This window comes from Stegastes partitus, unplaced genomic scaffold (genome assembly GCF_000690725.1).
Source record: "Stegastes partitus isolate 25-593 unplaced genomic scaffold, Stegastes_partitus-1.0.2 Scaffold1989, whole genome shotgun sequence".
Classification (NCBI taxonomy): domain Eukaryota; kingdom Metazoa; phylum Chordata; class Actinopteri; family Pomacentridae; genus Stegastes; species Stegastes partitus.
The window spans coordinates 4,311-19,203 of NW_007579720.1; the positions used below are offsets into that span (position 1 = coordinate 4,311).

General features: G+C 42.6%; 1 protein-coding gene across 1 annotated transcript in view; it reads right to left on the reverse strand.

Annotated features, from left to right (window-relative positions):
* LOC103373469 (voltage-dependent calcium channel subunit alpha-2/delta-3-like) overlaps positions 1–14,893 on the reverse strand; it is a 33,201-nt gene that overhangs the window by 1,940 nt on the left and 16,368 nt on the right. Inside the window, exons 12-38 of the mRNA XM_008303360.1 lie at positions 13,963–14,076; positions 12,886–12,964; positions 10,807–10,940; positions 10,397–10,414; positions 8,940–9,011; positions 7,705–7,785; positions 7,546–7,620; positions 6,550–6,633; positions 6,244–6,315; positions 6,092–6,153; positions 5,899–5,966; positions 5,475–5,520; positions 5,246–5,343; positions 5,005–5,098; positions 3,624–3,719; positions 3,380–3,501; positions 2,646–2,723; positions 2,507–2,568; positions 2,378–2,422; positions 2,231–2,293; positions 1,565–1,635; positions 1,402–1,477; positions 1,174–1,214; positions 970–1,025; positions 715–832; positions 489–601; positions 191–273 (exon numbers count right to left, since the gene is read on the reverse strand). Coding sequence (XP_008301582.1) covers positions 191–273; positions 489–601; positions 715–832; positions 970–1,025; positions 1,174–1,214; positions 1,402–1,477; positions 1,565–1,635; positions 2,231–2,293; positions 2,378–2,422; positions 2,507–2,568; positions 2,646–2,723; positions 3,380–3,501; positions 3,624–3,719; positions 5,005–5,098; positions 5,246–5,343; positions 5,475–5,520; positions 5,899–5,966; positions 6,092–6,153; positions 6,244–6,315; positions 6,550–6,633; positions 7,546–7,620; positions 7,705–7,785; positions 8,940–9,011; positions 10,397–10,414; positions 10,807–10,940; positions 12,886–12,964; positions 13,963–14,076 — 2,121 coding nt within the window. The remainder of the gene's footprint in view (positions 1–190; positions 274–488; positions 602–714; positions 833–969; positions 1,026–1,173; positions 1,215–1,401; positions 1,478–1,564; positions 1,636–2,230; positions 2,294–2,377; positions 2,423–2,506; positions 2,569–2,645; positions 2,724–3,379; positions 3,502–3,623; positions 3,720–5,004; positions 5,099–5,245; positions 5,344–5,474; positions 5,521–5,898; positions 5,967–6,091; positions 6,154–6,243; positions 6,316–6,549; positions 6,634–7,545; positions 7,621–7,704; positions 7,786–8,939; positions 9,012–10,396; positions 10,415–10,806; positions 10,941–12,885; positions 12,965–13,962; positions 14,077–14,893) is intronic.

Sequence of the window (14,893 nt, forward strand, 5' to 3'; positions counted from 1 at the left end):
ACCGAACCACCTTGCAGCCCACACATTAACACACTGTATTCTATCCTTACGACGTAAAACCAACAAGTCACAGTCTGGAGGTTTTTTTTTTTTTAGACTTGCACATAACCTGTTTGATTCTGCGCTCAGCTTCACTGTAAACATGCAAACACACACACACACACACACAGACAAACACGCATTTTCACACCTCGGGGTGGAAAGGATGACATGACTCAGGCTTCTTCCTGTCCTTCTGAAACTTCAGTCTGTCACATTTTAGTGACTCGTTGTGTTCAAAGGCGTCAAGGGCGTCAACAGCAGAGCAGGACGTCAGTGACACACATCATGATTCACTTAAAGTTCAACCTTTAACCAACATATCTGAAGGAGTTTTCTCACAGTCAGAAACTCTCACACATCTTTATAATTAAACACATCAAGTACTTAAATAAACCAAGTGTTCAGCAACGTCTGTCCACCAATCATGCTTCGTTTAGAAAGGATATACATGATCTCGATGGGATCCATGGTGACTGGAGGAGCGCTGCTGCAGTCACACTTATTGTCAACAACAACCATGAAGAGGTTGCTGCTGGGAATCTGCTGTATGACAAAAGATCTGCAGCACAAGCACAGACAGAAACCAGAGTTATAACAGACATAGTGGCAGAATCAAAATCTGCTGTGTCACTTGGATAAATAGAGACGAACTGGACTGAGCCTGAACAGTACCTAAAACAGCCGTCGCAGTCGATGTTGCCCGTCGTCTCTTTGATGGTGCGCTCGGAGACGAAGGCGGGGTATTCTGTGTCGCACGGCACCATCATGGTTTTACCGCGAGATCTCTGAGCTGAACGGGTGACAGAGAAGGTTGCACTGAACCACAGGAGCTCGGGACCATAAATAATCAGAGGAGGTTTTCTGTTCTCACGCTCAGACTCTCACGTAGTCGCCTCACTTTCTCACACGAACACACACTGTGGTTACCTTTAACAGAGAGGTCGACGTTCCACCAGCTGTACAGGTTAAACTCGAGCAGAAAACTAGAACAAAAGCACAAACTGGGTTAACAGTTGTGGTGACTGCTATGAAGTCGCTCATATTGACTGCAAGAGCTGCTACACAGATCTTATTCAATGACAAATCTATCAATCTATTCAACAAATGTCTGTATTTTAAAATAAATCTTACATGACGAGTTCAGTCAGGAGCCACTTGACAACAGAAAAAGGCTGAAAGAGCAAAAAACAAACATGTATTGTCATTTTAAAAGTTCACTCATTCACTCTCTCATTAGTGGCACCAGCGATCAAAACGATCTCCGCTGATGATTTCAGATTCTGAAGCAGATGCACCACAGACCACACAAGTACTGTATGTGATTTCTCAACCTGCTGATGTCGTCTCTCACACACTTACATCTGATAAAGTGCGTGCGCTGTCACTGCTCCCAGCATACTCTTTGCACAGAGCCTGGTAGTCATACAGTGTGATCCTGCCAACAAAACAACAGCACGCCAGATGCATCAGATATGACCCGTACAACAAGAGAAACTGATCGATGTTCCGTTCTGTCTCTGACCTTTTGAAGGACCCCATTTGGAGAAGTTTGTTCATAACGGCACCCTCCACCTCTCCGAAGAAGAGCCCTGTCTGAGAGAGAAGTTCTGTCAGGTGGACAAAACAATGGAAACACCATCATGGAGACGTCTTGAACCTGTGGTAAGTGTTTAAACTGCTTATAGACGGGACTGCGGCAGCGATCGGGAGATAAGGAGCTGATGCGAGCTGTTATTTCAGGGCTGTAAAGCGAACAGGGTTTGCACCAGATGGAAGTGAAAGTGCTGTAAGAAACACAGAGCCCGAAACGTCTTGCGAGGGAAAATGGGATGCATTAACCCACAGTGACTGCAGCCAGCTGCTAAACATTGAGGAGCTGTTGTGCGATACAGTAGGCAGCACATCTTGCAGGAGTTTTTTCTTGTTTCTCTGCAGAGTCACGCAACTTTACATGCTGACATGTATGCTGTGATGCAAACGAAGCCTCTATACGGGATTTTCTGAAGAGTGAAATGCGACTTTTTTAATGTCCTCTTTAATCTTTCCTTTGGTACAAACGGTTCAGCGCTTTTCAGGATAGAACATTAAGGATAATTGAAGCAGTTAAGATAACAGAGTTTAGGGGATTTCATTACGCCAGCTTCTGTTCTTAAATGTAAACACGTATACGGCGACATGCACACAGTACCTGAGACTGTTCTTCTGTGACAAGAATAAAGCCATTGTTGTCGATGAGGTAACAGTTAATGTCCTGTGAGAAGAGAGAATAAAAAGATTTTTAAAAAAAAAGCCAAAAAATCGTATTAATGAGACAGAATAATGAAACTGTTTTCACCTCGTTGTCACAGCTGATGCTACATTTTCCGTCCAGGGCCGTACACTGAGCACAAAACAGAAGTAGTTTAGTCTCACACGTAATCAGGAAGCTTTTATTTTGTAAAAACAACGGCTGAAGTGTGACTACCTGTCTGCAGGCCGTCCAGAACTTCCTCTGAAAGAACTCCAGCTTCATTTGGATCCCTACGGCTGAGACCAAGCAAAAGTAAGTGTTAACATGTTAAACGGAGCTGCAGCGATGTAAAAGAGGCTTCAGAGGTCATTACCGGCAACTATCGGAGACTTCCTGTCGTCGAGGAGCTGGATTGCTGTGCTGGCCAAAACCACGCTCTTATTTTCCAGAGCTAGAGAAGAAAAGGAGAATTCAGTCGCTTGCTCAAGTTGCATTTTCCTCTCACTAGATGGCGCTCTTTACTCAAGCAGCCTCAGTCGGCCGTCTCAGGAGAAACCGCAGTACGAGTCCGACACTTTACAGTAATGGAGTCCGGTCAGAGCTTTTTCTACAGCCAGATGACTCCAGTATTTCTGAGACGCGGCGCAGTGACAGAACATTTCAGGTTATGATGGCAAAGCCTGAGTGGATGCAGTCGTTATGAACTGGGGGGAAGGTGGTAAATGTCCTGGAGAGGGAAGTTGAATTCTCCATCCTCCAGATAGTAGACACAACGAGGGCCACATTAACTGCAGAGAAGCTGTGAGGGAGGCGAGCTGCGCTGCACATCCCACCAGTAAAAACCACAATCCATAACAGAGAGAGGGACGCAGAAAGAGACTGATAAAGATGTTAATATGCCGAATGACTGTCAGCAACTAGATGGATTTCCAAAAAGTGCAGCGAACAATCCTGCGCTTGGAAATGAAAACTATATAAGATGGATTGTTTGATGCAAGATACAGAAGATTTGGCAGCAATAGGCAGATAAACTCGTGTTTCATGAAGTTTTGCACGGACTCAGAGAACAGTTCACACATTAAATGCTGTGATCACACATTTTGCTACCTGTGCTGAAGGGGATGGAGTAGACAAATGTGCCGGGGACCTGCTCCGCCGCTCTCTTGTACCACAGAGGGAAGTGATCAGCATTAAACACTCCCTCCTTGTCCTCCGCTGTCAGGAAGTCTCTGAGGAAGCAGAGACAATGCAACTGAGGTGAGGAGCAGAGGATTAGACTCATCAAGCACAATCACAGCCTCGCCGTGCGCTGTAAGTACTGATTAGAGAAATGTTGAGCAGCGGCACTCACTGATTGGACAGCTGATCGGCCGGTACAAACAGGTTGGTTCTCGACAGACCGGTGCGGGTTCCCAGGAAAGCAATCTCCACTCCTTTGTCTGAGTTCCTGTCGGCGTAATGCAGAGAGGTGAGCTGGTGCCACAAAGACACGTCTGCTTATCATTTTGAGGACTTTTCCTGAACATTTCAGGCTGATCACATGTAGTCTAGGCTCCTCTTTTAAATACACAGGGAATTTATAATGTTCCACTGCAGTGTGACTGATCTGCTGCTGATGAAACTAAACGGCGTTTAGAGAAAAGTTCTTGCAGGGAGTTGATGTAGCTCGATTTAGAAGAAGAACACCTTGTCAGACCTGCCTGCTTGTCATGTATTCATACAGTAGTGTGCTTTTTTTGTCCTGTGAACCTCTCATAATGTTGTACAATTAATAATTGGTGTAAAACACTATAATAGTTAAGAGAGTTAATCAAAAATGAAAATAATCTTCAGTGGCAAATCCCTATATGGTGCGAACATGAATTAAAACAGCAAAATTCAGAGTTAAACGGTAACAATGGCTGATAAAGACATATTTTATATTAGCTTCAGCTAAGGACTTAACCCTTTACAGGACGCTCCTTGAAATACTTGGAAAACAAACATTTAAACCCTATGGCGTTATTGAAGGATATTTCAAGATATCTTTTTTACTTTTGTGACTTAAAAATAAAAATAAAAAAAATGTTGCAAATCAAGATTAATGAAGTTACCAGATATGGTAATTTGCCCGTCTACGGTTAAAAAAAAAAAAAGGGAATTTATAATAAACAAAAGAAAAAGTAACAAACATTTATTTATAAGCGTTTTAGTTTGAGGTCATGGTACTTACACAACCAGTAACAACGCGTTTATAAAGAGCCTGGATCATTTGTTTTGTGACATTTTTTGTAAGGTGGTGAATTTGGTACTAATATAAAAACTAAATCAAATGGTTCCTCAAAGTCAAGGAGAGGCCCAGGGCGGCCATATTGAAGGAAGTTACCAAATATGGTCACGTGCCCCATAAAGGGTTAACCTGTTCATTAGTGATAATAGGACATGGTTTTAGGTGTTCCCTATTAAAATGGGCTCATAAGGGATGCGTTATAAAAGATTTATTTATCAATGCATCACATTAAGAATAATAATATGAATAAACAGGAATAAGAACAGTTTCTACTTGTTGCATGTAACTTATTAATAATAACAAACTGGATTATTGCAGGAATTAAATGACAAACATTTAACATTCATGAGTACCGTTGAATTACAAGAAATCACAAGAAATAAAATGACTGACCCCGTGCTAACTACTTCCTAAAGCCTGTCGCTGTGAAGGAGAACAGAAAGTGGTACCACAGCGTTCTTACTCTGACTTGTTGAGGGCCAGTCCAGTCCAGTAGGCCTCCAGCGGCGCCGTGACCACAGCGTCAAACAGCACCTCCTGGATCAGCTCTCTGTCGCCTGCAGAACGCAACACCGGGGCTTTAATCACATTAACAAACCAGAAACCTCTCATTCAACACGTTTTCTCTTTGCTGCGTTCACACTTAGCGGGGTTATTCCACTTTAAGTTAACACAGGCTGCTGGTGGCGATTTGAATCTATTACATTTGAGGTGCGGTCTGCGGCCCGTCATGAAGAGCTTGATGGCTTGAATCTGGGTCAGGTGACGGTGCTCGTGCTCCTCTTCTGTGTTGCAGTAGGTCCTTCAGTGCCATAAAAAAAAAGAAAAAAAGAAGCCCCATGCTGTTAAATCACAGGCCTCAAGATCCCCGATGAACACAGAGGGATAACCTACATAACGCATGAATGCCCACTTCCATAACCCCTGTGTTACCATTCATCTGCCAGGGCGACATCTGGCTGTTCCAGATCACGGAGCCCTGAAAAACACAAGTCAGTAACGCTTCAGCAATGCCAGTCCGACTGATACAGTGAGTGTGCTAATGTGTGCACGAGTATTCTGGTTAGGATCAGGGGGTTTTATTTTGGAGTAATCTGGTTATCTGGGGCTCCAACAGATAACGCACTGTTGGGGTAAAACATCTCGTACAGGTTGCTGATTATTCTTTGTTGGTACAAAACGTAGAAGCTGATCAGAAAACTGAATTGTGAGTATTAATGTTCCAATGTTGCACCAAAACCAGGACACTAATGTGAATATAAGCAGAACTCAGAAAGGCCTCTCACACAGGCAGCTCAACACTTAATGTGTCCAGACTTTTATTAATACAGTAATTGGCAGATTTAGAGTGAATTACCTGCTTCAACTGAGACGTTTCCTCTGAAGAAGTACTTTCCGTGGCCTCTCGAGAGAGCTACTCCGACACTGGAGGCACAAATTGAATTGAAGAGCATCAACCTGAGTCGCTTAACACTTGATTGGAACCGAGACGTAAACTCACACACAAAAAAAAAGTCATTTAGGGAACGTAATAAAACTTTTCTTTCTACCTGAATGGAGTTCCTTTGATGTCGGTGTAGTAATAGTCATTGTGCATCTTGAGCACGCGCCTCTGAAAGAAGAAGAGATCCACTTTCTTTTTTAGACGACAGAGAGCACAATGTTTGTCTGATGGGGAGAACGTGTTAATCTGCAGCCTCACCCCTCTGTCCACCGTCTTCTTCACCTCCATAGAGAAGGTCCCCGTCCTCCTGTTCACCATAGCGTTGCGGAGCTGGGAGATAAAGAGAGGGTGAGGCCGGATCACTGATCAGGCAGCCTGTCTGTGCTGGAAACTCACTGCTAGGCTCATTTAATCTGATGCAGAGATCTGTAATGACTGATCAAAGGGCTGGATGTGTAATGCAGCTACAGTTTGAAATTAAGTCACTGGATCACAAAAGTGTTTCACGATGCACTGACTGCATGCAGCCTGTTCTGGTTTGATAGCATGACTTTCGGCACGTACAATGTCGTCTTTGTCCTCCCACTCCACCTCAGAGAGATCCACGCTGCTGTAGTTGGGCTTCCTCCTCTTCTGACCCTGCTGATACTGCACAGAGGAACATGATGTACCCAATTAAATGATCCCTTTACTGTAATGAGGTTTCAATTTGACTAAAAAGTTCAACCGCAGCTCAGCTAATCTAACCTGAAACTGCTGTAAAATCTGCACACACAGTTTTCAAATATATGAGCCTGATATTCGGGGAATGAATAGATTTAGAAATGTTTGCTGCAATCAGTCTTTTTTTAAAAATAAAGACTCGCTGTGTGCTCTCTCCATAACAGTTCTCAAGCACTGTTATGGAGGTTATCGCTGAGTAATTATTTAACAAATCGAGTGTGAAATTAACACTGTCAGGTAAATTAAAACTAATTAATATGACTGATAGAAAATCCACGCTCAGACAAGCCCATATCAGTGCATTAAAACTGTACATGTCAGTCCCTGCTACTGTACGCGGTCCCGGTTCACATTAAGACGACAAGTCAATGACTACAACCACAGCACAGTTTTAGCCACAAAGAGACACTCACGAAGAACCAACACAGACCAACACACACAGTTGCACAGAGAGGAATAGCACTAACACTGGCACACACAGATCCACTAGCACAGCCATGGCTCCTGAGGAAGCAGCGTTCCCAGAGCGAGCGGCTGTGGTCTCTGCCAGCGAGTGTTAAGTTACCTCTGGGAAATCTCAGGCCAGCCAGCCCTATGAGTGGCCTTTATCCCTGCATGCATACATCAAAGGAAAAGGTGGGGATTACAGACTATACGAGCCCTCCTAACCAGATATCACATTTGTCTCTGCGCGTCCTCGTGGGAGGCGTTCACATCATATTTTTTCGGTTACAATAGCATGGACAAAAACAAAACAAAACAAAAAAAAAAAGAAAGGAAAAAGCAAGGTAAAGTCAGGGAATGTTCAGGTGTGGAAGAAACGCTAAGGAGAGTTACCAAAGGCCTGAGGTCCGGATGCGTCAGGATGTAGCCGTTGTTTGTGATGGCAAACACATATCCGTGGATCCCTAACTAGAGACAGAAAATGGGATGCGTGAGGCAGAGTGAAAAACTGCACATGAACACATTCTTTTAGCACAAGACAGCTGATCGTACCATATGTTTGGGGATGAGCTTCATCAGCTCCTGCAGAGGGATGTCTGTTCCTACGACCCCCAACAGAATACCCTGGTTCTTCTGCATAAAAAGATGCAAAACACATACACAACTTTAGATAAAAGCTGCATCAATATTCAGTCACTTTACCCCCTTACGCGGCTCCACTGCTGTCTTTTAATGCGCATCCTTTCTGAGCACACTCAAACGCCGCAGGGGCCGGCTGTGTTTTTACTGAACTTGGGAAATCTAGTTTTACTCACTGCGCACCTGCAACACATAATAATATGACTCATTTTTATCCTTGGGGCAATTCAGGTTTTTAATTTAGTCTGATTTTACTTGTAGCTGCTCTTGTTTTAATTGATTTACATCTTGAATCTTAATTGCTCTCTTTTCTTGTAATTGTTTTATTATTTTACAAGGTTTATCTCAGTTTTCTTTTATTTGTATGCCTACATGTTTTGGCTACAGCAGAAATGAGGCCTTTACCTCTGTGTAGAGTTTGACTTTTACTGAAGGAGATTCTCACTGCAGTAGAAGTACTAATGTCACAATATAAAAAGTAAAAACACCCAGTAAAGTACAGAAATATAATGAACAAAATGTACTAAAACTAAAGTTAGAAATGCGTATTTACATGGACGGATTGTTAAAAAGTATTGCATTAATTTGTAATACACATTTTCAAATCAAATCAAGTTTCATTTTGCTCTACATAAAACAGTAGCAGTGAGAGCGTTTCTTCAGGATGCAAAAACTAAAAGCAATTAAACAAAGAAGTGTTTGCATATCCGGATCAGTTCTATTGTCACTATTCAAGTGGTGGCTTGTATTTTAAAAATCTATACAGTTTTTAGCCAGCAGGACAAAATTACAAAGTTGTGCTAAATAGATCAGTTTAACTTTTGTCTGTTTTTTTTTTTGGTTTGCAGGTAATAACGGTCAGAATCCAAGTAGGGAAATAAACCCGTCTCTGGTGGAAAGTTCTACAGCTCAACCATATCCGCATAAAACAACGACACACTGATTCTTCAGTGTTTACAAGCCAAAAAGGTGCTCAAAAAGCAGCCACTGATTTAATCTATAACAAGGTATTTTATTTCATATGCTTATCGTAGGTTTTCTATAAAATGAAGAATCACTAGAATTTGTCAAATAAATGTGGCAGATTAGAACAAACTCAAGTAAAATACAGTTCACTATAAATATGATACCGACGTAAATTCACTCACCGTTTCGTTCTTGGTGCTGAAGACGGGCATGGCGACTGTCGTCATCAGACTTGGGCCTGATTTGTCTTTCAGCTGAAGAAATAAAAAGCCTTTTTTTTTTTTTAAACCTTTAAACAAAGCCGACACTGACAGGAAACAGAATATATTCATGCACCACTCACACACCTGCAGAGCTTAAATCCTTATTCAGCATTTATTATCCAATATCTGTAATCACCAACAACAACTACATAATATTTATCTACTTCCACAGACAAACTTCGACTGCAATTCTTATTTTTTAAAAACAAATTAATGATAATGACAAAATATTTCATTTTATTTACCTCGTACAGTAGCTTATTACCAATGTGGAGACAATCTAATTCATCTAAAATTAAATTAAAATCCTAATTAGATAAGTTTGGTGCATAAAAGCAGCTTCAGGACTTCACTATAACTAAGATAAAGGTCTCTACACAATTAGGTAGAGCACACAGGCAGAAGTGGATCTAGAAACAACAGACTGATTCAACAGAGAGAGAAAGAGAGACGAGTGGATTTATTTCTCTAAATAAAGTAGAATTAATGTAAACACGACCCCGATCAAAGCTTCAGCCATGTGAGGCTCAGGAGGACGAAGGCTGACACACTTTAGCACATGAGCGCTGTTAAAGTAGGTCTGCTGCTCCCTCACCTCATGAGTCGATACAGCTGAGTGTGTGTGTGTGTGTGTGTGTGTGTGTGTGTGTGTGTGTGTGTGTGGGGTTGATGTTCATTTGTGTACGTGTATACATATGAAGCCAGCGAGCTGTGAACGGTTGTGTGTACAAGCCGGCTTGACAAAATGAAGAATGGAGGGTCCTTAAATTCATCATAACACACAATGGAAGAGAAAACTGGACTGCTTTGGTCTTCACAAACACACACACACACACACACACACACACACACACAGGTAAACCCATGGACGCCTAGCCACCTCCACCCCCATCCCTCTCTCTCTCTCTCTCTCTCTCTCGCTCTCCTTCTTGGTCTCCCCTCCAATGTCAGTTTTATTATGGGCTTTAGGAGATAAAGTGCAATGATCCACAGAATGATGAATGGTGTGTCTGAGGCTGAGATACAAGAGCACACACTCCAGAGGACAATCTCCCAACCCTTTTGTGTGTCTCTGTGTGTGTGTGTGTGTGTGTGTGTGTGTTCAGTGTGTGCATGCTCATAGTCTCCATACTGGGGAGATGTGCAATAAATGCTTCTGTGCCGTTCCTGCCCCTCAGAGGGAAGAACCCACCGCACTTTAGGCTTCCTCAAAAATATTGAAGCACGAAAAGGAAGCAACGATGAGCAGCTATTTAACCTCGAGTCACTTCTAGTTTGCACAAGATGACTCAGATTTGCTGAGTCTTAGCCTACTTCAGACTCCGACACAAGTTCACAAACAGAACGTGCAGATGTGATGACATGCAGATATTTACCTTATAAGCCTGAGAAAGCTGACGCGAAAGGAAAAACACATAAAGATTGACTCGTCAGTGGATTAAAGTTTGCACACTTTCTGCATTGACTTTGTGGACACAGATGTACATTAGGAGGGAGATCCATGCAGATTAATGAAGCTCATAATGAAGAATCATTCCAGCAGCATAAAGAGTAATGACGAGAGCGCAGACACACACATGTGCACTCAGTCTGTAGTACAGGGATGGACAAAATAACACAAGCATCGCAACATCACATGCTGTAAGCACGTGAGGCTGGAATCAACTGCATTGTACTGTCTGAGATTCCTGTTTTTGTTTGTATCACGCATACATGTATGTACTAATATGAAGTAACAACATGGACAAAGCTTTAAACAACACCTAAAGCACCGTAACATACTCACAGCACTGTCCACGTAAGCTTCGGTCCACACCGTGTCGTGCTCGTGATCGATAACCTTCGGGCGGCTCATGACGTGAAGGTACCTCATCACGTTCTCCTGAACGTCCGCTAAGGTGGAGATCTGACTGAAATACCCTGCATCGAAACACACACACGGACCCCGAAATCAAAAACCCTGATTCCGAAAAACAGTAAAGTCATCCCTCACAAGAGCAGCCCAACGTATCTGGATCACTCAACACTACAAAATTAGTGATGCACAATATTAAAATTTGTAGCCGATACCGATATCAAGATTTCTGATGTCGCCGATAACCGATATTACCGATGTCGATATTACATTTTTGTTCACACCAAAAAATGAGTATAAGTAAGCACTGTGAGAAAACTATTCAAAATAAATTAGACCACAGTCTTCTTTATTACATAAAAAAAGTAAAACATATTTAACGTTCAAGTCCAGGACCATTTAAGCAAAAACATCTGTGAAATAGCAGCGATATCAAACGCAGAGACGAAGGCGCTGATGTTCAACAATCATCGGTTTTTCACATCGGCTAAATTTGTTAATTGGATGATAACGATATATTTGAAAAAACACTAACATCGGCCGATGCCGATGTGGTCGCCGATATATCGTGCATCCCTACTACGAACTAAAAAATCTGAACCACTATCCAGCGGTTTAAGAAGTGTTCAGATACTTTGCTTCAGTGAAGTTTTGCAATTACAGAGTAGAATAAATGGTCTGCACTTATACAGCGCTTTACTACGTGTTTCTCATTCACCCATTCATACACCAATGGCGACAGAGCTGCCATGCAAGGTGCTGCCCGCCATTGGGAGCAACTTCGGGTTCAGTGTCTTGCCCAAGGACACTTCGACTGTGGAGGGGCGGGGGATGGAACCGCCAGGTTTGTGATTTGAGGAAAACCCGCTCTAGCACCTGAGCCACAGCCGTCTACTCCTCCTGCATATAAAACTTAAACTAAGCTGTACAAAAATGCGATCAACAACCACAGCCTTTGTTTCAATTTTAGAAAATGTATTCCTTTTGATCAGATACCAAAAAATAAGGTGTCTAAAATATTATTTGGTCTTCTCATGTTATTATTCACACAAGTGATAAATAACATTTTCTACTAAAAGGCTTATATGCTGCTCTAAAACAGCAAGTATGAATCCTGGAAGTGATGCAGTTTCAACCTTTTGCATCTGAATGTACTGAAATCAGCATATTAAATACCAACATTGTGCACATTTATTTATTTTTTACTCCCAATTTAGTAAACACCCCAAAAACATGAGGATAAAGTAGCCGCTGACATATCAGTAAAACCCAGGCTAATATCAAAAGTGACCAGAGGAACGTAATCTGCATCATTTTATTATTATTAATGATGCATTGTAGGCTGGTGAAGGTAATGTTAATGCACCTCTGTGTGGGATTCTTTGCTCCAACTACTTGTATGAAAATGAGATGGAATCAGATGGAAACTCGGTTCCTAAAACGTTGTGGGAGTGCTCTGCTGCTTTCCACACCTGCTGAAGTCCCCCAACATCGCCGCACTGCACTGAACCCCTCTACGGCAGGTTTCCAGAGCTTCGGCTTAGAGCGACTCAGGAATCATTTGACTTGATGTCAGCTCCTGCTGCTGCTGACAATGTTTCACATCGGACACGTAAGGTTATTTCACAGTGGGTGTCTGTGCGGGGACGGAGGTTTGGGGCTTGTCATTCCACAATCCCTCTGTGATCTGTTTTCCTGGCTGTGACTTTCCCTTCCAGAGGGCACTCATCCGGAGCGCTGACACGTGGGAGCCATCAGCAGCGAGCAGCCAAGAGGTAGACACTGACAGGAAGAAGGATTAGAGCAGATTGACCCCTGACCCCCTCCGAGTGCCACTTCATTGCCTCTTGGCAGAAAGAGTCTGAGGCAGCACTGGCAAACGCATGCACCCACAAACACACACACGCATCCTCAATCTATCATATTAGTGCGCAGAAACACCGAATCGGACGCCGCTCAACGCTCCGATACGAAGCTGTCGCGGGAAGTGTTTATCAAAAAGTCTCCAACCTTTGTTGGCACAAGCCATCCATTTGAGGTTATCAGCAAACGCAGACTCTCGACCGATCAGGTAGGGGAATATCCGCACCTGCGTAAAGGACACAAAGATGACAGCAGTTTCAAAGAAGGAAGGATTTTTTATCTTTTATTGTTTAAACATGCAAAGTGATGCATCTCCTTCGCACTTCATCTTCCTGTCCTGATTCTATCTGACTTTGGAACAAGAGGTTTTCACAACCTCGCGAGGAAACACTTGGTGCTTTTCTTTCTTTTTTGGCCAGTCTATTTCCGTTTGCTTTATTTTCAGTTTGTGCAGTTAAATTCAATTAACTTTGTTTTGCTGGGGTTTGAGCATGAGGGCAACTGTCCTTTTAAAGAACACTGCATGACACTGTCAGACCTGCACGGCTCATTGGCTCCAGATGCTTTGCTAAGCATATAGAAAACACTGAATGGCTGCCGTATAGCGAGCCTGAGGGTGTATGGGCGGGGTGGAGGAGGGGTACCCTGCCAAACACTGCCCCGTGCTCTGCCAAACACTGCCAACACACATATGCTTGATAGGACTGAACAAAAGCCCCTGAGCTGTTGCTTTTATTGCTCCGTGAATAGCACAGCAGTTCATTTCATTTCAATTGCGTTTACAAAGAGAGCCGAACAAAAGACTTCAAACCCAGTCCAGGAAGAAGTGTGCAGCAGCAGAGGGGTGTGGGGAGGTGAGCCTTGGAGACTGAGCTGCTTGTACATGCAATGCCCTTGAAAGCAGTGGATTTCTAATGTTTTATTCCTCGTGGGGCAGTAATGCGTCAACACACTGGAAAACATCACACTGACATGGGTTTTACGTTGCACTGTTATGAGTGGTAATGAAGTAAGAAACCAATTCCTCAGAACATCAGACAGGAGCTCCAGCTGGCATGTACTTTTAAAATCTACATCTATCCCTGATGCGAGAAAACTGCAGCGCGAGCAGAAAATTCTGGGGAACAAAAAAAAAAAAAAAGACGCGTAACATTGAAAATTAAGCACCGTGTAGAACAGAAGAGGGGGAGGAAGAGGGAGGCAGGGGGGGAGATCAGGACTCACCTTTCTCTCAGGCCAGTTGTACTTTTCAAAAACGTCATCGTACATTTCGGTTGCCCCGTCAGTCACGAGCATTATGGCCTGGCTGCACAGACTGCCACGTCCAGTCTGATTAAACTACGGAAAGAAGGAAAACACACGAGGATGGACAGAAAAGTAAAAAAACAAGACGTGTTGTTTTGATTAGACAAATAGAGACGACGCCTATGTTTAATCATGATGCAGTGAGCAAGCTTCAAATAATGTTTAAGTAAATAAACCCGAGTAATGTGGTGTAATTTATTCTGATTCCAGAAGATGCAGTGCAGTAATTAAGTGGTTTATTGACCTGTGACTGTCTGAATGCGGAGACACAGAGGAGCGCGTAGCGACACGATCACAGGACAAATCCTGCTGAGCGCATCTGCTCTTAAATCACTCAGGACAAACATCAGGAGGCCTTCAGAAGTTCCTCACACACACCAGTGCGCTGCCATAGTAGCATATCTGTTTATAACGAAGCTAATGTAAGAAGTTTTGTTCATGTCCGCAACTGGTAGAATTGGTGACGTAATGTGACTGTAGGCAATGTAAGGTTTTGTCTAATATTAGAAAAAGCTGACTTGTACAAACACCATTTTGTGGTTCAATGAGCTGTAGAATACAGTTTTAAAATTAAATCAGTGCCTAATATGATCACCACACTCAGACCTGATAACATTATATATTTCTAGCTAATACAATGATGGCTGAAAGTTTGCAAACTCTTCAGAATTTCCTGTCTTTTCGCCTAAATATGACTAAAAGATCACTTAAGTTCTATTCAAGTACCAAAAGAAAACCCCAATTAATCAAAATGAGACAAAAATAATAAACCTGGTCATTTATTTATTGAGCAGATGATCCACAATCACATATCCGTAAGTGGCAAAAGTATGTAAATATATACGATTAG